Source organism: Typopeltis vanoorti, chromosome 6 (assembly GCF_054136105.1).
Source record: "Typopeltis vanoorti isolate ZY-2024b chromosome 6, IOZ_Tvanoo_1.0, whole genome shotgun sequence".
Classification (NCBI taxonomy): domain Eukaryota; kingdom Metazoa; phylum Arthropoda; class Arachnida; order Uropygi; family Thelyphonidae; genus Typopeltis; species Typopeltis vanoorti.
In genome coordinates, this window is record NC_143554.1 from 44,501,621 (window position 1) to 44,526,319 (window position 24,699).

The 24,699-nt window shown below is 34.5% G+C and overlaps 1 protein-coding gene across 2 annotated transcripts in view; it reads left to right on the plus strand.

Moving 5' to 3' along the window:
- The window catches only part of Ubr3 (Ubr3 ubiquitin ligase), a 542,232-nt gene that overhangs the window by 24,437 nt on the left and 493,096 nt on the right, over nt 1-24,699 (plus strand). For both annotated transcript variants that reach the window (XM_090394146.1, XM_090394147.1), the window contains exon 2: nt 10,278-10,491. In XM_090394146.1, coding sequence (XP_090250272.1) covers nt 10,278-10,491 — 214 coding nt within the window. The remainder of the gene's footprint in view (nt 1-10,277; nt 10,492-24,699) is intronic.

Here is a 24,699-nt window from a genome sequence, read left to right on the forward strand (position 1 = left end):
GAAGAAGGCTGTGAAAGGCTGAAGCTAGTTGTATCATTATTATTAAAATTTAATATTTTATCTCGGTTTAAAGTCATTTAAAATTTATTCTTTAAAATATATATATATATATATATTTTTTTTTTAATTTCATTTTTTTATGTATGTATAAAATTGTTAATAAATGGCAAAAAAATTAGCTCACTCATGGTACAGATGTACTATAGGTTTACTAATGACCTTTCATGGGCAGGAAATGCATTAAAAAATGTACAAGACTCTTGAGAGTATCCATTTTGTGTGATGAATGGTAATGGATGGATGAATGTATTTAGCAATAAATGTTGGCTTCCGATAAACTGAACATTTATTCTAGAGGTTCCATTCAACATGACCTGTGGAATGGAGCAGGAGTTTATTTTCTTTAGGAAATGAAGTAATTCTGACTCAAAGTGGGAACAGATTGCAAATATATCATCAACAAAATGTAACCATATACGAGGCTGAGAAAATATACTGCCAAAGAGTTTTTTTCCCTACAGGCTGTATAAAATAATCAGCTAAGGCAGGTAAGACAAGATTATCCATTACTGTTCCTTCTATTGTTTGAACTTATTATGGCATGTAGAACAGCCTGCATTTGATGGTGAATTTAAATATGTTAATGATATCTTCTGAGGAATCAGATTCTAAAAACTAAAGTGTCTGTTGTCGTGGTATGTTGATGAATAGGGAAACTACATCAAAAGGAACCATAATCTCAGTATTAGACAAGATATAAACATGTGGGAAGGCTTATGTGTTTGTTGTACATGTTGATTAATTTTAACGGTGTAGATGAGAACACAGACTGATAAGAAAATAACTATTAACTTATTGCTGATATTTTGCTGGTATTCTATCCAGCATCTTCAGAGCACAAAAACAGCTTGTCACAGTATGCGAGACAACCACAATCCGGTATAACAATGGGACTAGTTTGAACAATTGTCACGTGCAAAACAAAGACTAAAGTCCTAATTAGGCAAAAAAAAAAAAAAAAAAAACAGAGAGAGAGAGAGAGAAAGCAGGTATTCACAAACAAGGTACACCCTCACTCCCTATTGTGGATAGCATAAACAGTTCCACATATAAACTTGCTAGACATTTAGTCAAACTACTAGCCACTCTCACAAACGATTCTCCCTCTTTTGTTAAAAATTATTTCAGAAAACTACCCTTAAAAAGTTGAGACATAATGGTGAGTTTTGATACCACCTCACTATTCACAAATTACCATTAATTGAAACCCTTGATTTACTAAAGTCACAATTTCCTCGTTTGTACAATAAAAGTACAAACGAGGCACTGGTGACCGAGTATGGGCGGTATAACCTTAACACCCTAACAGAGTAAATGTTGTCAGATCTGCTTGTCCAAAGGCATTAGGTAGCAGCCCTACCACTGGACTTACCCAGCGACAGGTTAGTAACCTGCCCTGGGGAAATTCAAAATACTTTCAAGTTTCATGCAAAGAAAAGCCAGACGGACTGTCAGGGAAAAGACCACAACCCAGGAAATGGTAAACGAAATTGGAAAAAGGAACACATAATGAAGATTGCAATATGGAATGTGAGAAGCATTGCACACAAAGAAGAGGAACTTGATAAACAACTAAACCAAGCTAACATAAAGACATGTATAGTAACAGAAACAAAGAAAAAACAAAACGGTACAAAAGAAACAAACAACTATATATAAATCTACAGTGGGGTAAAAAAAGAAGAAAGAGCAAAAGCAGGTATAATGATTATGGTACATAAATCCCTAAAGAACAATATTGTATATTACAACTGTTTGAATGAAAGACTAATAGAAATTAGACTCAAGGCATTAAGAGGCCACATAACAATAATTGGTGCATATGCACCAGAAGAGGGAAAAGAAGAAGACAGTAATATATTTTATAAAGAATTACAGAATGCCATAGATAAAACAAACAAAACTGACTATTTACTGCTAGCAGGAGATTTAAATGCCAGAATAGGAAACAAAAAATACAAAACAAACATAGGTAAATTTGGCGAAGATACATGTAATCAAAATGGGCGCATATTGCGCGATTTTGTCATTTATAATAATATGAGAATAATGAATTCAATGTTTAAACACAAGGAAATACATAAATATACTTGGTCAGCCAGAGAATACAAATCAGTAATTGACTACGTTATCACAAATTTTAAATTAGCGAAGTTAATTTTAGACATAAGAGCATATCGAGGCTTTGAATTAAAATCTGATCATTATATGGTATCAGCAAAAATTCGTTTTAAACCAAAGTGGCTGAAAACACATAGAATTGAAAATTCTTACCAGCCAAGCTACAAAATTTCTTCATTACAGGATCCTCAAGTTAGACTACAATATCAAAAATGCACAAACTTAAAAACAGAAACCACCCATGAATCAAGTGACATAGAAGACGAATGGGAAAATTTGAAACAAATTCTCACAAAAGCAGCAACAGAAACCTTAGGAATAAAGCACAAATGAATTAGAAAAAGAGGACTACAAGACTGGAACAAAGAAATAGAAAATATAATAAAAACCAAAAAGGACAGTTACCAGAAATGGCTAAATTCCAAAACAATAGAAGCAGAAATAGAGTATAAAAGAAATAGTGCAATTGCAAAACGAGAAGTAAGGAAAAAACATAGAGAAAGATGGAACAATTTCGTAATAGAACTAGAAAAGGATTTATTTAACCCACAACCCAAAACCTATAAAGTAACAAATTACATGAATAAAGAAATAAAAGAAAAGATAAAAATACAAACAATAGATTTAGAAAAATGGGTGACCTATTTCCAAAATCTCTGGAAAGATGAGAATAATGAATTAAAATTAAAAATCTTATCAAAGACAAAGAATGACCTAATAGAAAATATCACAATGTTAGAACTGAAAAATATAATAAAGAAGATGAAAAATAGGAAAACGCCAGGAGAAGAAAATATAAATATAGAGCTATACAAAAATGCAGGCGAAAAATTTAATGAAAGACTTTTGAAATTTTTTAATATGGTTTGGATGTCCAGAAAAACCCCTAACTCTTGGAAAAAACCACTGGTCATCCCACTCTATAAAAAAGGAAATAAAGACAATTGCAATAATTATAGGGGAATTAGCCTGCTGAATACAGGATATAAAATATATGCAGGAATATTAAAAGAGAAACTAAGTAGCATTGTAGAAAACAAATTACTAGAAGAACAAAATGGCTTCCGAAAAGGCTGATCCTGCATAGATCCAATTTTTACTTTAAAATTATTAATAGAAAAGAGAAGAGAATTTCAAAAAGAAACACATGTGGCGTTTATTGATTATGAAAAAGCATTTGACAAAATTAGTAGACAAAAATTGTTTAAAATATTAACCAATTTAAACATACCAAACCAACTTTTACAATCTATTCAAGAAATATATACAGGAAATAAAATAGCAGTTAAATTAGAACACACCTCAGAATGGAAAGATATATCAAGAGGAGTACGACAAGGATGTACCCTCTCACCTCTGCTTTTCAATATATATATATATATATATATATATAAATGAAATATTAACACTCTGGAAACAGCATAACCCATTTGGTATACAAAAGACCCCCCAAATGAAGATAGATACACTACTATATGCAGATGATCAAATAGTATTAGCTACATCAGAAGATGACTTACAAAGATCATTAAAATCATTAAATGATATCTCAAAGCAATATAATATGACAATATCCAAAGAAAAAACAAAAATAATGGCATTCAAAGGAGAAAACCCAATAAGAAGTAAAATAGTGATAGATAATAAAATACTAGAACTTTCAGATACTTGGGATGTGATCTATCATACGAAGAAGAAAAAGACATAGACACTAAAATATCAAACTTTGTCAAAGTAAATGGCATAATAAATAATATATTTAAGCCATCCCTGGTACAAAAACACACAAGAATCAGACTATATAATGTCTTGTCAAAACCAACTCTACTATACGGAAGCGAAACATGGACCATGAAAAGGAAAGATGAAAAACGAATTCAAACAGCAGAAATGAAGTTCCTCAGAAAAACAGCTGGATATACCAAGTGGGACCACAAAACAAATGAAGAAATCTTACAATCCCTAAAAATAAAACCAATTAATTACTACATAAGACAGTATAAACAAAAATGGCTAGAACATTTAAATCGAATGGACAACAGCAGACTACCAAAAATATTATACAGATACAAAATAAGTGGAAAAAGAAGAATCGGAAGACCAAGAAAGAGATGGCAGGAGACCAGAACAGGCCACATGGCCTATATTCCATGTTAGGAAGAAGAAGAAGAAGAAGACAATTTCTCCCTGATATATTTCAATTATTTAAATTCACAGTACAGGCAGGTTATTTTACATGGAAGGAAAAAATATACAAACTATTAGATGGGACAGTGCCCTCCCCTTTTCTCCATCCTTAGCCAACTTTTACATAGAACACTTGGAAAAGCTAGTTATCGATACAGCCATGCTCAAACCAAGGCTTTGGTTATGCTATGTTGATGATGTGTTTGCTATTTGGCCACATGGCCCAGACATATTGGATATACATTCTTAGTGCATTTAAATAGCCAGCACCCAAAAATCCACTTTACAATGGAACTGAAAGCTAATGACTGTCTGCCCTTTCTGGATACACTAATCACACATCTTCCAGATGGTTCCTTATCATTTTCAGTTTATAGAAAACCCACACATACAGGGAGATATTTACACAAACAATCACACCACCATCATCCATCTCAGCAATATGGTATTCTAAAACCATTAACCCATCAGAACAAATCGCTCTAGCGATTTGTTCTGATGACATTGCTCTAACTGCTGAACTCACTCACTTACGTCACACCTTCTTGACCAATGGCTATAATCTCCATAATAGCCGGATGTCCACAGGAAGAACTGTGGACATCCGGCTCAGTGGACATAAAAAATATATCCGGCACCATCACTATGGCAAGTCAAGTCTAGCAGACCTACTTTAAATACCCCGGCACACAGGATCGATTGGAAAAAAACAAAAGTGCTGTACAGAAGCTTTTACAAGTCAAAAAGGTTATTCCTGAAATCAACAGAAGCCTTGAAACATACTCCAAACTGCAACAAGTATTGCGGTATAAATTTACCAAAGATTTAGAAGATAGTCATCTTAAGATCAAACTAATACCTGCTTTCTCTCTCTGTTTTTTTTTCTTCTTTTCAACATAGACAGTGCCTAATTAGGACTTTAGTCTTCGTGTTGCATGTTACAGTTCATACTGGTCCCATTGTTATACTGGATTGTGTTGTCTCGTGCATTGTGACAAACTGTTTTTGTGCTCTGAAGATGCTGGATAGAATACCAGTGAAATATCAACAATAAGTTAATAAATACAGGTGGTCTCTGGGTTATGGACAACCTGACTTATGGCATTCCGTACTTGCAAACAGGCTCCCAAGGCTCCCTATAAGGATAATTAATAATTAAATTAATAATTTGGGAACTAGTTTCTTTTGCACATGTAAACAAACCTGTACTTTGTTTACATGTGCAAAATTATTTCTATTTGGAAGTCAAATTTAAGGGCCTGGGTCACACTTGCCAGGTTTGGAGATTGGTTCTTGAACAGTTTTATTCCTGCTGTGGAACGTTATCATTCGGAAAAGAAAATTCCCTTTGAAATTCTGCTTGTGCTGGACGTCAAACATCTTTAGATAACCTTCACCCTAATGTAAAAGTCTTATTTTTGTCACCCAACACTACATTGTTACTACAGTCAATGGACCAGGGAGTCATTTCTGCATTTAAGACTTATTATTTACTGCGTACATTCCTGCAAGCAGTCAGGGCTATGGAAGATGATGTGATGTTCTTGGGAGAATTCTGGAAGAATTATAACATCTATGATGCCATCAAAAACATTGCTGATTCTTGGAAAGAAGTGAAGCAATCAACAATTAAAGGGGGTGTGGAACAAACTGTGCCCTCAATTCTGTTATGAAGTTCATTGCTTTACAGAAAAAGAAGACATCACCGAAGCCAGAAAAGCTGTGGACATCAATGAAAATGACTTACTTTTGTCCCATGACTTACATTGATCATTGACTTACTAGAGTCCCATTCACAAGAATTAACCAACGAAGACCTTATGGAAATAGAGAAGCAGCTGATAGAAACACAAGAACATAAAGAATCAGAAGATCGAGACCCAAGAAAGTTTACGAAAAATGAATTAGCTGAAGCCTTTCGTCTCATTGAAGCAGGACTTGCTAAGCTTGAGGAGCATGATCCTAACATTGAGCGGTTTACAAAGGTTTACTGTGCAGTTAGTGAGAGCATTAACTGCTACAAGGCCATTTATGATTTAAAACAAAGAAAAAGGCTGTGCAAACAACTCTAGATACCTTTTTCAAGAAATCGATCAGTGGTAAGCTTCCCTCCTCCAGCAACAGAATCAAATCCTTATTCTCTAGCACCCACTTCATCCTTTCCAAGACTATCTCCATCATCACCATCTTCCAATTAATGTTAGCCTACCTTCTTGTCTCAAAAATGTCCCTTCCAGTAAGCAAGACATTGATGCAACATTAGGTGAGTGTTAATATTCGTTTTTGAAATTTCTCTCCATAAGGATAATTAATAATTAAATTAATAATTTGGGAACTAGTTTCTTTCGTGCATGTTTGAAATTGAAATTTTCCTATCACCTATTTAAACTTTTTGTATGAATTTATTTTTATGTTCTGTTTGTTTGAATTAAAAGAAAGAGCACAATAGTTTCTGTAACTTATTATTACAGTATAAGAATATACTATCATTATTACAGTATTACACAGTAGTATTATTGCCACATATGAGCCATTATAGCATTATTATTACCATATATGTGCTGTTCATCAGGGATCCGAGTTACATACAAATCCAACTTAAAGACATTCTTAGGAACGTATCTCATTCGTAACCCAGGGACTGCCTGTAGTTATTTTCTTATCAGTCTGTGTGCTCATCTACAATGTTAAATTTAATCAACATAGACAGGATATAGATCTTTTATTTTCTCTTTAATGTCGAGACTGTTTTTGATATAAGAGCTAGTGAGGCCAGGGAGATTCAGAAGATGACGAGAGATGTTTTGCAAGGTGGCAAGTGGGAGAGCCACTACAGTCCACTATTGGAAGTAGTGGGTTGTCATCCTTATGTATTTCAGTGAAACATAGCAATATGGTGGACAGGCCTCATCCATCTTGTCTATATGGTGAGAATGCATGACTTTTCAACAGTATCCCATGATTGTACATTGTGTAATAATTTATTCAATTTATTGATTTGATTTTATATATATATATATATTTAAATTAATAATTATTTTAAATAATTTATTATTTATGCAACTTTCTACAATTGTTCCTGTGAACTGTAAAAGTGTATTATCATAAACTTCAGTTGCAACTGACACAAGCTGATATACGCTTGATTTATGACTCATTATTGCTATTCATGTTTTGAATGTGTTAGCAGTCTGTCTCCTTGACAATGTCCACTTGTCGGATGAAATATATTGGAAATTTTGAATAAATTCTATATAATTATTGTTACATATGTAAGCCATGAAAGTTATTTTAATAAGTGCAGTGCACATGTTCTATTACAAGCATATACATGCAGTAGCATATGATGTCAACTAGTAACACCCATTCAGATATTTTCTGAAACTTGCCGAAATTTCATCACTCTATTGAACATTCAATCTAACAGATAAGCTTAGGTGTTGACGGTTATTCATGACTTATTTTTTTAATGGTATTAACAACACCAAACAATTTTATCAAAAAGATGTTTTATTAATTGCATATATTTTGCTGAATTTCAAATCAGCATCATCATCAGAGCACAACACACTTGTACATGCGACAGTGAGTGAGTGAAACAATACAATTGCAATGGACAAAAGATGTAAAGTCCTATTTTGGCACCCTCTAATGTTGAAAAAAAAAACATTACATTGCTGCTATGTGGGAGTTGGTTGCTCTTAGGATAACAGTTTCCCAAATTTTTGGCAAATTAATGCAACCATATTTGCTAAGGTTGGGAGAATTCTTCAAAGCTATTGCTGACTCAAAAAATAATCTTTCAAATCTGTAACGACTCCTAAATAGCACATTCATTTTTTTCCATTTAATCCTGTGTGAAGGAGTGTCCAAAGCATGGTCTGCCAGTCCTGACTTGCCATAGTAATAGTAGTGAATGTATTTTTTATGTTCTTCCAGGTGGATGTTCACTGATCTTCCTGTTTGTCCATAGTAGGCCAAGTCATAGTCACAAGGAACTATATACACTCCTGTGTGTGCTTAATGAAGTTTATCCGTAGGCGAGTAGATCAGAGTTGCTAGTTTGACATGAGGTTTGAAAGTGGTGTGGAGGCCATGTTTCATCAGTACTTTGGCTATCTTCTTTGATGTACCTCTGACATAGGAGATAGAAATGGTCATGTTGTGTTCTTGTGTATTGGGGGGAGAGAGTAATGGGACTATTACTCTGCCCCATTGTAATGAGACTATGTAATATTTTATCTATTTTGTAGGGACTGTAGCCATTGGTCAAGAACGTATGGTGCAGATATTGGAGTTCTGTGGTCAGAGCTGTATTGTTAGAACAAATGACTCTGGCTCTAAGTGTTTTTAAAATGCCATACTGTTGGACTGGATAATAATGTGATTGTTTATGTAGGTATCTTCGTGTGTGTGTGTTGGCTTTCTGTAGATGGAAAAAGACAGTGATCCATCTGAAAGGCCAGTGACTATTGTGTCAAGAAATGGTAAACAATTATTCGATTCTTTTTCTACTGTGAAGTGGATTTTGGGGTGTTGACTGTTTAGGTAGGTGACAAACGCATCCAACATGTCTTGTCCATTGGGCCAAATGGCAAATACATCATCTACATACCATAACCACACTAGCGGCTTGTATGTGGCTGTGTTAAGTACTTTATTTTCAAAGTGTTCCATGTAAAAATTTTCTAAAGAGGGGAACCCATAGCAGTACCATTAATCTGTTTGTAGATTTTTCCTTCCCATGTAAAGTAGCTTGCATACATGGTAAATTTAAATAATTCATTTTTAATAAATATAAATAATTTATAAATTTAATTTAATTTAAAATTTAAATAATTTTTTTTCAACATTAGAGGGTGCCCAAATAGACTTTTGATCTTTTGTCCATTGCAATCGTATTGTTTCACTCACTCACTGTCGCGTGTACAAGTGTGTTGTGCTCCGATGATGCTGATTTGAAATTCAGCGAAATATAAGCAATTAATAAAACATCTTTTTGATAAAATTGTTTGGTGTTGTTAATATCATTAAAAAATGTCATGTATTTTGAACATTGAAATTTTGAATAGCTATAATCAAATATTAAATGGTAACCATTTTGGTAGTGTGGTATGAGAATAGCTATCATGCTAATGAGAAAGGCAGTGTCTAAACCTATTACTCTGATTCTGGCCAGCCTGATTGGCCGAGTAGTTAGCATATCTGCTCTCCAGCCAAGAGGCTGTGGGTTTGAATCCTGCCAAGGGCATGGATGTTTGTGATTGTCCTGCTAACCAGTTATCATATGTACTGCTATGACCTCTATTCTGGCATAGTATGACCTTTGATGTCTTTGTGCCATAAAAAAAAAAAAATCAAATCAAACTCTGATTCTGCACGTGTGTGTGTGTGTGTGTGTGTGTGTGTGTGTGTGTATGTATGTATATATATATATGTATGTATGTATGTATGCAGGAATGAGAGTTTGATTTGATTTTTTTTTATGGCACAAAGACATCAAAGGTCATACTGCACCACAACAGAGGTCATAGCAGTATGTATGGTAATTAGTTAGTAGGAGTATGCACTCCTTGTGCCCTGCATATATTCAATGGTTACTACTTCTACATTTTAAAGGGTTCATTTACCAGACTGATTTGTAATCGGTGTTCTGCACAGTTAACACAATAAATCATTACTTAATTGGATAAGATTTCGTAGATTTGAATGCAAAACTGTATTTCAAAAAACTTCATCTCATCTGTCTGTTCCATTTTTTGTAAACGTCTTTTAATGATGTAGTAAGATTTATGAAGTAGAAATTTGGTGTATGCAAAATAAAGAGATTGAGCCAGAATTGATATTTTCATTAGAAGTTATTTTATGAAAATGAGAAGCAGTTTAAATAGTTATTTCTTTTCTAATAGTACGTAGATATGACAATGCGACAACTTGTGGTTTAGTGTGGACAGCGAACTTTGTTGCATACCGGTGTAGAACATGTAGCATTTCTCCATGTATGTCTCTGTGTGCTGAGTGTTTTCAACGAGGTAACCATGAAGGACATGATTTTAACATGTTTAGAAGCCAGGCTGGAGGAGCATGTGATTGTGGAGATCCAGGTGTTATGAAAGAAACTGGGTAAATAAACTATTTTTAATATAGTTCTGATAGTATTAAATACTCAATGTTTCTTCATTGAAATATATATATTGCTCAATAATACTATTGCATCCAGAATACCTTCAAATGTTAGCAATTCATTTGCAACTTAATTTAGAGCTGTAATGTATATTTTTGTATTTCTCTTTTCATGTTATGTGCACCAATGAAGTCTTCTAAGAAGACGAAACTAGTTGTGCGTTCATATAATAAACAGTTTTATTGTCTTTTCTCGGCTTTTAGTCATTTAAGTTTTTTCTATTATGTCATATAGCTGAGTAAATCCATTGCATCAAATTTCTAGCCTTTATGATGAGGCAACCTACAAAAGTATCAGAGACTTATAGAAGACATTACAGAGAATTGGACTAAACATTAACAGGTTAGTATTTCTCAAGCGTTGCAAATTCCATGATCTTTTTTTTTCCAAATTCATTACCCTCAAGAAACCATTAAAACAGACAGACAGAGCTAAAAGAATATATCATAGAGAAAAAAAAACCCTTCTAAATGAAAGGATTCATAATATTAAGCATACTTTAGCACATTTGTACTAAAGCACTTGTTCCTATTGAACAAACTTTAGATAATAATACTTGTCAACATATTAAAGATATGATCAACTCACAAGTGTCTGTTGTCCAAAACAAAGCTAAATTAATTAGAAAATTTGAAGCATTAACATTAGAACAGCAAAAATCATCCAAATCTAAATTTCAGCTTTCTCCTGATAAGATTATTATTAATAAATCTATCTACCATCGTTCTAATGTTGAAAAGGATGTTCTTAGTAAAGGACTTAATTTTGTTATATCACCAAGATCTGTTCCAAAGGAACTGTTACTTGCAAAAATAACAGAAGCTACTTCATTCCTTCTATGTCAAGAGGCAATTTACTTTGCATGGAATCTATCATCACAATTAACAATGCAAAACCTCCAATAGATAATATTACTATGGCAGAATGTCAAGCCATAGAAAATCTACAGAAAATAAAGATATAATTCTCTCAGCAGATAAAGATAACAGAACTGTCATCTTAAATACTGAAGAATACAACAACAAAATGTTACAGTTACTGCAAACAGATATTTATTTCTTGAGAGAGAGAGATCAAGCCAACTCATGAACTCTATAATCTTATTAACACTCTCCTGAGAATCACTGCAGAATTTCATAGAAATTTAAGAGTCTCTTTGTTTATTTCATCCTCTCATCTCTCGATTATATGGTTTGCCTAAAATACATAAGGAAAACTATCCACTAAGACCCATTGTAGAAGACATTGATTCTTTCACATACATTCAAAACATTTGGCCAAAATTTTAAAAGGTTGAACAGGCTCAGCCACCTTCTTCTTGAAGAATTCTGAACATTTGGTTTGATTATTAAAGACATGCATCTTCAAAAAGATAAAATTATGGCCAGTTTTGATGTTATTTCCCTCTTTATTAATGCACCAAAGAAGAGATGTTAATTCTTTTAAAAGATAAGTTATCAAAAAAAGTTAGTCATTCCTGACAAATTATATAAATTCTAATTAATTCTTTTTTAAAAATACTATTTACAAAACAGAACATTGTCTTGGCCATGAGCAACCTGTACAACCAGCCAACAAGTTTTGCAGATGTGATACTGTATAGCTGCTAAATATTGTCAGCTTGTAAAGCATAGTGAAACTAAGAAGCATCTTGCTGCAGTTCCATATAAGGCTGTTCCTATTACAAATATGTTATATCCTATACCTGGCAAATTTATATTTAGAAGCCTTTTAGGAAAAAACAATCAATTCCTTCCTATTAAAGCTAAGATTATGGAAAAGTATTGATGTTTTTTTAATTTGGTGCCATGGACTGGATTCCTTAAGTTCATGAACCATTTTAACAATCGCCACTCAAAAATACAATTTACTACAGATTTGGAAGTTAATGGTTCCCCATTCCTGGACATCAAACTTATTCTTCTGTGAAAAACTGAAGATCTCTATTTACAGAAAACCCACACATACTGATAGGTACCTTCATCAGCAATCACATCATTATTTGTCCCAAAAGCTTGGCATCATTTCTACATTAGGTAAACGTACTTGCTTCCATCTCTGTGAAGAAGAGAATTACCAAAAGTTTCTTCTTACCACCTTTCAGAAGAATGGTTTATCATAATGGCAGAACTAGAGCCAGTGCTCTATCTAAATTGTTCACGTTCTTAATTCTACTAATCCTGATGATGAAGATTCTATCACTCACCAAGTGATCTCGAACAAATAAGAAAAATTTTTAGATGCTGTGATGAGCTTGAGAGAAGAATTATTTAATTGATTGTTACTCATCGGCTAACCAACTTTGGCGTATGCGAGATCATGCCTACATGAACAAACTCAAGAGAAGTATGGCATCCAGAATGCCTTCAAACATCAGCAGTCCATTTACAATTTAATTTGTAGCTTTTGTTCTTTTGTAAATTATATTTTTTGTATTTCTCTTTTCATGCTAGGCACCTGATGAAATCTTCTAAGACAGTGAAACAAGTTATGTATTTGTATAATAAAGTTTTATTGGCTTTTAGTCATTTAAGTTTTTTCATCATCAAATTCCTGCCATGTACCCTCAAGGGGTGTACAGGATATGACAGTACTACATGAAAAAATTACATCATTACTAACTTCCTATCTACAATTTTCCTCCAAATCAGTCTGTTACTTGTCAAGACTCCAACATTATCAGATCTTATATTTCTATCGTCTAAGGCACTTTGTACTGTATCACTCCACCTATATCTTGGTCTTCCTCTGGGTCGTTTTCCTGCAAACCTGGCAGAGAACACTTGTTTTGCTAATCTTTCCTCGCCCATTCTATTTAAGTGACCATACCACCTGAGATTAGCTCTGCTAACGCATTCCTGGATGCTGACAATGTCAAGTTCTTTCCTAATATCCTCATTTTTAATATGATATTGCCACCGATGCCATCTGTTCACACCTCTAATCTTTCTCAGTACTCATATCTGCGGTCTCTGGTCTTTGGTCAAGTGTTTTACTTCTGACCCAGCTCTCAGATCCATAAATTAAAACTGGTTTGAACACTGTCTTGTGTTTTTTCTTTTATATATATTATTATTATTAAGAGAGACCTCCAGGGAGTAAGAACTCATCAAGGAAAGCCATACTATTCGCATCAGCTGCCATACCTGTTCTTGAATTCATTCAAGCTGCTGCACACACAACATCCAATGGCAATCCATTCCAGTCATGCACTACTCTATGAGAGAAAAATCTAGCCCTAACCCCCCTTCTTGACAACATTCATTCTCATCTTCCATGGATGCCCTTGCATCCTTTTCTCATATTCCATAAAATGAAAAATTCCATTTACTGAAATTCTGTATAACCTTTTCAGAAGTTTGTAAGTTTCAATCATATCACTCCTCTTTCTCCTGTTTGCTAGTGTCTTCAGCTTACAAGTTCTCAGTCTGTCTTAATAATCTATATTCCACAATCCAGATATATTTCACACTCTCCTTTGCACTCTCTCTCTCTCCACTCTATCAGAATCACCATGGAAACCAGGAGACCAAACCTGTATGCAATAGTCCAAGTGAAGTCTTATCGAGTCCTTGTAAAGAGGCAGAATAATTTCATTATCTTTACATGTCAGGGTCATTTCAGCATTGCCATTATTCTCTGAGTTGTATTTACAATTTTTGTATATGATCCTTGAACTTCAACTTCCTGTCTACTAAAACTCAAAGATACTGATCAGTTTCTTTAAGCATAATCCCACTAATATAATATGACATTGGATATCTAATCACACCAAAGTAGATGACTTTACATTTCTTAACATTGAAATGACAGCCATTTTCACATCCACAGTTCCAGCCTATTCAAATCATTCTGCAAGTAATGCATATCAGCAGCCACTCCTGATTATCCTACCTTATCCTTCTTATCCATGCCAATAGTTTATAATTCAATCCCATATTCTCCAATTTATCAGTAATATTCCATGCTGTATTCTGTCAAAAAAGCCTTAGCAATATACAAAAGTATCATGGTGTATCCATTCTCCTTGTCTAACTCAGTGGCAACATTATTATAGAATGTGAGCAAGTTGCTAAAACATGACCTTCCCTTAGTAAATCTATGGTGCTTCATTGCAAAACAGAGCTTCACTGTCAACCCCTTTCTGAATGTGAGTCCTAACCAACCTTTCCAAAATCTTCACCACCACCATCACTCCTGAGATACCGATTTGTCGATAGTTGGATACATCGGTATATGCACCACCCTTGTGGAATGGGATTACCATACATTCTTTCCACTACTGTGGAACTCCCTGTTCTGAGACTTAAATTATATAGCCTGGTCAAGGGAATAGCTAGTTCAGCTGAACACTCTTTTTAGCATCCATGATATCCCATCAGTTCCTATCACAGATTTCTTATTCACTTTGTGCAACAGCTCTAGTGTTGCCAATTTAGCTTTTTTTGGAGCTAGATCTGGCTCCTTTTTTTCTTTCCTAGCTTCAAAAATTTTAATGCAGCACCTAGCTCCAAATCCAGTTCCTTCAGAATTTGTTTCAGCTATTTCTAGTTGTTTTTATAACCTACTCTCAAAGAAATTGTTTTAAAAGTTTTCCAGATGTTCACATTTGATAAAGAACTGTATTGTACATTTGGTGTGAGTATCATACATGTTTTTAAATGCACCATGACATCAGTTAGTCATGTGGCCCAACAGTCTGCTGTTTTGTCATCTTGAAGTTGATAGTGCCACTACAAGTTAGTCTGTTGCACAGTGTTCTGGTTTGTAATTACGATAGTGAGTGGGAAGTTTTCAGAGACTGATCGTAATTCGTTGCAGTAAAGAGTTGTATACCCTTCTTCAAAAATGAGCAAAGAGACAAATAAAGCTTATAAGCAAAAATTTAGAAGGGAGTGGTTGCAAATGGGAATGTTTTAGTAAATGGCTAAGTGAAGTTTCTGGTGAACTACAAAAGACCACTGAGTTTTGCAGATGTGATATAGCTGCTAAATATTGTCAGCTTGTAAAGTATAGTGAAACTAAGAAACATCTTGCCGCAGTTCCATATAAGGCTGTTCCTATTACAAATATGCTTGTGAAGAAGTCTGATGAGACAGAGAACTTTGAAGGCCGCTTAGCATTATTTCTTTGTTTTTACTCATCATTGAACAGTTGCAATAACCTAGTAGATCTTTGCAAAAATATCATCCCAGACATTCAAATTATGCCAAAGTTAAAAATGCACCGCACCAAGTGCTCTGCAATTGTAAAGAATATTCTAAGTAAGCATTTTGGAGATCTAATTGCAGATATTGGAGATGGAAATTTCAGCTTGCTAATAGATGAATCGAATGATATCACAGTGAATAAGATTTTAGGAATTGCCATCATTTATTATAGCAAAAAATTCGACAAAATTATGCATACATTTCTGAGCATGGTGGTTCTAGAAAAGTGTGATGCTAGTGGTATTGTGGCTGCACTGAAAAAAAGAGCAGTGTCCAGTTTCTCGACCAGGAAACTGGACATTAAAAATCTCATTGTAATTGGTACAGACAATGCCAGTGTTATGGTTGGTGTCAATAATGACGTTTATGAACAACTGAAGGCATATATTCCCTCCTTAATCTTAATTAAATGTGTATGCCATTCATTGCAACTGGCAATGTTTCACACTTGTGCAGAATCTCCCAAGAAAATTAGAATTTTTAGTTGCCAAAATGTATAAGTGGTTTTCACATTCTTCTTCAAGACAAGCAACATACAAAGAGTTGTATCAAACTATCAACGAAAATGATGTTCCTCTGAAAATTGTAAGCAACTGTGCAACAAGGTGGCTCTCCATTGAACCTGCAGTAGACAGAATGCTCAGCTAGTGGAATTAAAATTAAAAACTCACTTTGGAGTCGTGAGTGTGACTGAGAAATGTTACAAATATCAAATTTTGTGGGAAATGTACAAAGATGAAAGGAATCTGTTGTACCTTTTATTTTTGCATCCTGTTCTAGTTCAAGTTCAGCAAGTTAACAAAATCAAATCTAACAGTGCAGATAACATGAGATTATTTGAAGACCTTTCTCGTTTGATTCGCTCTATTGCTAATATGTTAGTACTACCATCATCTAGAGTCAACTCTCTAAAGTCAGAGATTGATGACTATTTGGATCCAAAACCAAATCTTGGTTACAGATTTGAAAGAAAAATTTCAGAATTGATACAAAAGAAAATAACACAAAATGATTAGCACAATCTTAGAAATAAAGCCAGACAGTTTCTTTTTGGTCTCTTCAAACAGCTTAAGCAAAGATTATTGTCTGAAAGCTTTAATGTTTTAAGAATGATCTCTTCTTTTTCTGTTGACAGAAAAAGAAGAGATCATTCTTTTGCTGCTGCTGAATACCAGTACAATACTATCCACTTAAATAAATGAACAAATATAGAAAACACTGAGCTATTCTGGGCTGAAGTAAGAGAATACAAAGATGCATCTGGAATGAATCCATTTAAAGAAATTGCTCAGTGTGCAATAAATTTATCAATACTGCCAAATTCTAATGTGGGAATTGAACAAATTTTTAGTTCTGTGAATGTAGTTAAAACTAAATTAAGAAACAAGATGGAATTGTCAATGTTGACAGCTGTTTTGTCAGTAAAGTATGGCTTCAGGCATAACAAGTGCTGTAAAGACTATCATTTACCAGCATCTACACTGAGTAATATTGGAACGATGGCGACATATAATAAAGCTTAAAATCTGAGTGAAAATGTGGGTGAATTAAGTGCTGAAGAATTTGTCTTTAGCCACTTAAATGTAAGTATCACTTCAGATACTTTTCAATTACTTGCTATTACTTCTAAAATTTTAGCTTCAAATTTTTATTTTCAACTCCTTTTTAGCTCTTTTCTAGCTCTTTTTTTTTTTTTTTGAGATTTAGCTGTTTTTAGTAATTTTCATTTGGCAACACTAAACAGCTCTAGTACTTCCTTCTCGTCCACATGAGCTTCATCATATGGTGAAGAGGTAGCAGTGAGTATCTGCTCCACTAAAGACCAACCACTTCCCCTAGACCTACCTGGTGTATACCAGGTCCCTTGCAGCTGTAAACTGTCTTACTTTGGCCAAACAGGCAGGACAGCGAATATCAGAATTTCGGAACACAAAGACTACATCTGTTTTCACAAGTACAGCCACCCAGTTCTTGCCGACCATGCTCTGGATACATGCCACGGAATACGGGGAAGAAAGCTACAGTAATACACTGTAGTAGCAAATACAAATTTGAAAGACTATTTATGGAATCAGCCTCAGCCCTAAGAAACTCTCCAAACCTCAACAAATTTGGTTATATGAGACTGCCCCAAATTTGGGAGGCTTGCATCAGCAGACCTTCAGCCCAATGGCCAAGAACACCTACTTAGCCCGCTAGGGGGATACCATCAGGACTTTTAGGAGAACAATAGCTTTATCACTTCATTCTCAGTTACTGTGTTGTAGTGCCTACGTGCACGTGCCTTTTTTTGTAAGTTCCTTTTGAAGATGGCAACGTGACGTTGCTGAAATATTGGAAATATTTATTAAAGTGTAATTTAATTTATATTCTTATCTACGTTGTCAATTCCTTAAGTGATTTAGTAATAGTTGTAATAAATTTGGCATGAAAATCAAAAATAAAAAGACGGAAACTATGAAAATAGGTAGCATTATTAATGGAGAACCTATAGAACAAGTAAAAGTTTTCAGCTTTTTAGGCATAGTTTTTAGTGAAGATGGCAAATTAAATTTGGAAATAGACAACAGAATAAGTAAACCTGATATTGTGGAGAGCTACTTGAATAAATTTATATGGAATGAGAGAATTAGCCAACGCACCAAATGTAGCAGTATATAATACAGTGATCAATCCAATTTTAAGTTATGGATGTGTGTGTGAAATAAAGAAATAAAGCATTTGATCTAAGAGAGGGGGGGGGGGTCTGAGAAAAATTAGGTGAGTGAACTGATGGTATCAATGGCAGAATCATTAAAAATGAGGATATTAGGGAAGAACTTGACATTGTTAGCATTCAGGAAATAAGCATAGCTAATCTAAGGTGGTATGGCCACTTAAATAAAATGTTGGAGGAAAGGTTAGTAAAACAAGTGTCTGATGCCGAGATGGCAGGAAGTTACAAGAGGAAGACCAAGGTCTATGTGGATTGATTCAGTCAGAAGTGCCTTAGAAGCATGAAATGTTAGATATGACAATCATTTTAGAAATTATGGACTTTACAACCATGTTATAAATAACTATTTTAATTTCCAGATGTTTCGACCTTCATATTAAGGTCATCATCTGGAATATATACAAATATAAAGGACAAGCTGAGTTACATTTTGCACAGTAAGCGAAAGAAACAATGATTTCATCACTGGTTATTCTACTGGCATGACCTCTAGTGAAAAAAAAATTCAGATAAAATTACAAATTAATTATTTAGAAACTACATCAAAGCTAAATTCTATTTAAGATAACATGAGCGAAACATTCTTTCTTATAGATAGTTTTCTTACAGTAACAATGATGTCCTATTTTTAACATTACAATTGTTATATTAGATTTAGGATTCTGGATTATCTACGTCCTGTTTATAGTTAACTCTTATGGAGAAAGGTTCGGTGGGTAGAATATGTGCCTTCCATATGCTTGGGATTTTTAGACCATCATTATTGTTCAGATTGGGGTGGTTGATAAGAATCTCACAGGCTTCCTTAAATTTGCATTCATACCATGTTTTGGTGATGTAAACAGCTGGTGCTTTTCCAGTCATTTCTGTGTAAAGTGTTCAAGGCATGATCAGAAAGGCCAGCTTCACCATAGTTATTATATTTAATGTGTCATTTATGTTCTTTTTGTCTGATAGGAATTGTGCATCCTGAAGGAGTGGGTCTTTGGATGAGTTGAGTAAGCTTTTTAATTTTGCAGGAGGTTTAAAGGTGGTTTTGAGGTTGTATTTCTGTAATATTCTGTTTATTTTATCATATGTCCCTTTAATATAAGGAATGGTTATAGTTTTATTGTAGGTTTATCTTTGTTTTTTATTGAGGTATTATAGAGAATTTTGTTAATAGTGTTTTAAAATTTTTTAGAAAAGTATTGCTGATAACTTTAAATTCTTATTTCATGCTTGTTCATTGGAGTAGATCTTCAAAGCCCTGTTTTTTAGAGTATTAAAAAGCATTAAACCACCTTCATGTACTTCTTTCAATTCTAACTGCTGACTTCCAACTCAAATAAAGGTTGGTTGGTTTATAGTTGATTTGGCACAAAAACTACAAAGGTCATACTGTGCCATACTAAAGGTTACAACATCAGCATTTACAGAATTGTAAACAATATGTCTGTATACAAGAATCTAGTTTCACAAAGCAGCATCTCTAGGTAAACAGAACTGCTGCAGAGGGCACAGCAACACACAAGGTCAGAGGTTATTACAGTAGTGCAAAAATAGTTAACAATATGAGTTAATACATAATATATGAAACACTAAGCCAAGGAATGCAGTATCTACATATATGTAAAATTATAATAGATGCCTTTATAGCAGTATAAAAATAGGCAAAAAGGGATTATTATACAATATGCATGGATGAAAATTGAATTTAGCAATGCAGTAGAAACAGAATTTAGAATACATATAAACAGAATTACTGGAGGGTACAAATAGGTAAGATGTCTTACAGCACTACATGATTATTCGAAAAATAAAGTAGTAAATAAGATGCATACACAAAATGTATGTTAAGTGATGCAGTATCCACATATAAACAAAATTATTGCAGAGGTTTCAGCAGTACATAAATAGATAACTATAGGTTAACATATGTATATGCAAAACAAGTTAAGGAAAGCAGTGTCTACATCTAGTAAGATTACAACAAACATTATTATACTAATACTTAAAGAGTCAGAAAGGAATTATTATACAGCATTGATGCATAAAATTTAAGTTTAGCATTATGGTATTTACATATTAACAAAATTACAGCAGGGTGATACAAATATACAAGATCAAGGCCCATGGTAATACATAATTAGTCAGATTTAACCTAATGAATAATATATATGTATAAAAGTTAAGTTAAGCAAAAAAAAAAGTATTTATATATAAACAAATTTATGGTCAAATGTATTTGTACAAATTAATTCTTTCTAAAAAATTAAAAACATCATGCAATTTGCCTGCTTCTGCTAGCATTTCCCTGAGTGTATATGGATTGGTTAGATAAGTGAAAATTTCATTCCTCTCTCGTGTAAATTTTTGACAATTACCAGAATATGATGAATAGTGAGATGTGTGTTGCATTTTTCACATATGGGAGGGTCATCAGCTCTTAGTAAATGAGAATGTGTAAGGTGACCTATGCAGAGCCTAGCAAGGACAACGTCCTCCCCTCTCTTTGTACGTTGACTAGAATGCCAGTGTTTAATTTCAGGTTTAATGTTATATAATTTGTTTGTTGATATTTCTTGCCATGTTAACTCCCACTGAGCAATCAGCTTTGATCTTATAAGTTGTCTGTATATGGAACTGTCAAATAGTATGTGGAGAAGGTATGGGCTGATTTAGCAGCTGCAGCTTCATTTCCTTTGATTCTGATGTGGCTGGGAATCCAGCAGAACTGAACATCGAAATTAAGGATTTTCATTTTGTGAAGCAGGTGTAGCACTTCATAAAGTATTGGATGAGGATTATACATAGGAGAGGAGATAGCCTGTAAAGAGCTCAGTGAGTCTGTATAAATTATACACTTTTGGTAGCAGTTTTCTTTTATATGCACAAGCACAAGCTGAATGGCATGTAACTCCTGTATAATTACTGCAGTCTGGTGGGATCTGATTTGAGATAATAATGTCAGGAAACACAGCAGCACAGCCAAGAGGTGTTAGTTCTTGAACCATCAGTATAGATGGGTAAGAAATCAGCGTGTGCTGCTCTGTGTGTATTAAACAATTGCAGATAAATGGATGATGGGGTATAAGATTTCTGTAGCTGACATAGTGAGAGGTTGCAGGATGGTGTGCAAACCTGCCATGGAGGGATGCTGTTATGTTTAGTGTAGCTAATGTTGTCAACATTTATACTAACAGCTTGCACAGTTTCTTTAATACGCATACCAAAAGGATGTATAGCAGTTTGATGTGTGTGATATTGAGCTTCCCAATGCAGAGAGAAGATACTATTCCATGTAGGGTGATCTGGGAGAGATTTTATTTTTAGGGCGTAATTAAGGAACAATTGTTTCTGTCGAAGTGATAGAGCCGGTTCATTTGATTCTACATAGAGACTTGGAGTGAGTGAGGTGCGAAAGGTACCAGTAGCTATCCATATACCCTGATGATGGATGGAATCCAACTATCGTAGGTTACTCTGTCTTGCCGAACCATAGACTTGGGACCCTAATCCAGCTTTGAATTGATAAGTGCACGATAAAGATGGAGCAATGAAGCTTGATCAGCACCTCACCCAGTAGAGGATAGAGTGCGAAGGAGGTTCAAAGTTCTTTTGTACTTTTCTCTTAGATGATGAATGTGTGCTAGAAATGTGAGTTTTCTGTCAAAAATGAGTCCCAAGAACTTGGTTTCTGTAGTTATTGGAATAACAGTAGGTCCCATTCTTAGTTCAGGATCTGGGTAATGAGTGCGTTTTCTACAGAAGTGTACACAGACACTTTTTTTCTGTTGAAAACCTAAACCCATTATTAAGAGCCCACAGAGAGTCATGATCAATTGCATGCTGAAGTTGTCTTTCAATTACCTTCATGTTACGTGAGTGACAGTATATTGTGAAGTCATTAACATATAGAGCATTGTCTACAGTGGGGAGGAAGTTGTTCAATGATTGAGTTGATTTTAATAGCAAAAAAGGTTACACTTAAGACAGGAGAATAAATTAGTGCTTATACTCATAAATCAAATGCTCTACTATGGCTAAGTAAATTCTGGTTTGCAGTCGTAACCTCTGTAACAACATGTTATACCTTTCTTTCAGTTCCCCCCCCCCCCCCCTGCTATGATTCAGATTAATGAGTGGTAGTTAGTTTTGGTTCATATCACAGGCAAATCTCAGGTATAAAAGAAAAAACATATTTATTGGAATCTAAAGACATAATATACACTTAGACCAATTTCACTTTCAATTAGTTCAATGACATGCTAAATCAAACCTTTTCAAACTGATTAATACTCTAATACATGAACAATAAATCCTTCTCTTAAGTTAAAGACTAAACACACATAATATACACATTATACACTTCTAATCTATATTCTACCTACTATGTTTGTCTTGCATATTAAACTAGTCACAATCTTCTATAATCACTCCAAACAATTTGTCTTATGGACATTAGCCACTGCAAAATAATCACTTAAAGTTCTTAAATACTGTCCATACTCGATTAATACACTACAATGATCTTTCCCTTTTTCTGACTGGGTAATTATACAACAAAATCTGTACTTTACCATTTCTTGGGGCAGGATCTCCAGGTCCGTCTGAACTGTCCTTCTTTGTTTGAATTACCTTGTCAATACTTCCATAAGCCTGCATCCATGTGGTGGGTCATCATCAGATTAAGCTGTGCTCTGCACGTGGCGTTTTTTCCCTCGTCTATTCTCAATCTGTTTTGGACCATCGTCATTTCTACTGCCGGTTCTGGTATACATCCGCGATATTATTCCGTCGGAACTTTCAGCGAAGGAGCGAAGACAGATATGCCGACATCTCACACTTTCGTACCGGCGGAAATTCCGACATCGAAGGGAAAGGTGCACCCTCCGATATCGAACTATTGCCAAGGAACATCATCAGGAACCACCGGTCCACAAGAGAAGTCAAATCATCATCCAGCAAAACAGGCGAAAAAAGCCCTGAGAAAGGGGTGCAAACCCTTTTTATTCTCCCTTCCTTCCCCCCTCTTATTAGCTGCGATAGTGCCCTCTTACTACTTTCCGCGATCTTTTCCCGCCCGCTACTTTCTTCGTCCACGGCAAATTCGGCACATCGTGAGATCATAGCAGCATCTTCCAGGAAACGAACGTGCGTTACTTTCCGAGATTGCGAATGCCTCAGGCCTGCCCGTGACCTTTGGACTGTTGTTTACATCTAATTTACCAATTCATTGTATACATGATGCATTCATATAATACTAATTTATACACAAAGTTCTTTACATGGTCTTACAATTCTATTAAAAGAAGGTAATTCTATTTCCATTTACAGTTAGTACTTTATTTCTTCTGCTCGAGTACAAGTTTTTTCTCTCAGCTGATTTTTCTGACTTGTTAAATCCTGAATTAAGCGTTTCTTTAATAAAGTGCTTCATTCAGGATGTAACAATAGCGTACTTCCCACTCTGACTTGGAAAGTTCGCCTGGACAGAAAGTTTTTAACAAATATATGGAGGTGTCCTTTGAGACTTAGGTTATAGAGGTCTTTTAATATGCCATATCTCCAGGTTGTGTCATAAGCTTTTTCCATGTCAAAAAAACCGAGACAAGATGTTGTCGCTTCAGAAATGCATCTCTTATACAAGTTTCTAACCGAACTAAATGGTCTAAAGTTGATCGATGTCTACGGAAACCACATTGTGTATTAGAAAGAAGACTGTTGCTTTCTAAATACCATATAGAAAGTATATGGTATTTAGAGTATATGCTCTTTCAGTATTAAAAATTCCGGAGAATATGAAGCTGTTGCTGAGATTTTAGCAAAAGTTTCTCCCATTTTCTCTAGTATCTTGCAAAGACAGCTGGTCAGAGCAATGGGTTGATAATTATTTGCTTGTGTTGGATCTTTTTCTGGTTTTGGGATAGCAATGACAATTGACTTATTCCAAGAATTTGGAAATTCTTCTTTTGCAAGTATTCTATTGTATAATAAGAGAAGAAGATCCATAGAAGATGGTGGTTTATCATTTCATAATGGATGTCATCAGGTCCTACAGCACTAGGGTGAGATTGTAGGAGGGCACTTTATAGTTCCTCCTTGACAAATGGCTGATTATATGGCTGAAGAATGTTGGTAGAAAAATTAAGCCTTTGTTTCTCTTGCTGCTCTTTCAGTATTAAAAATTCCAGAGAATATGAAGCTGTTGCTGAGATTTTAGCAAAAGTTTCTCCCAA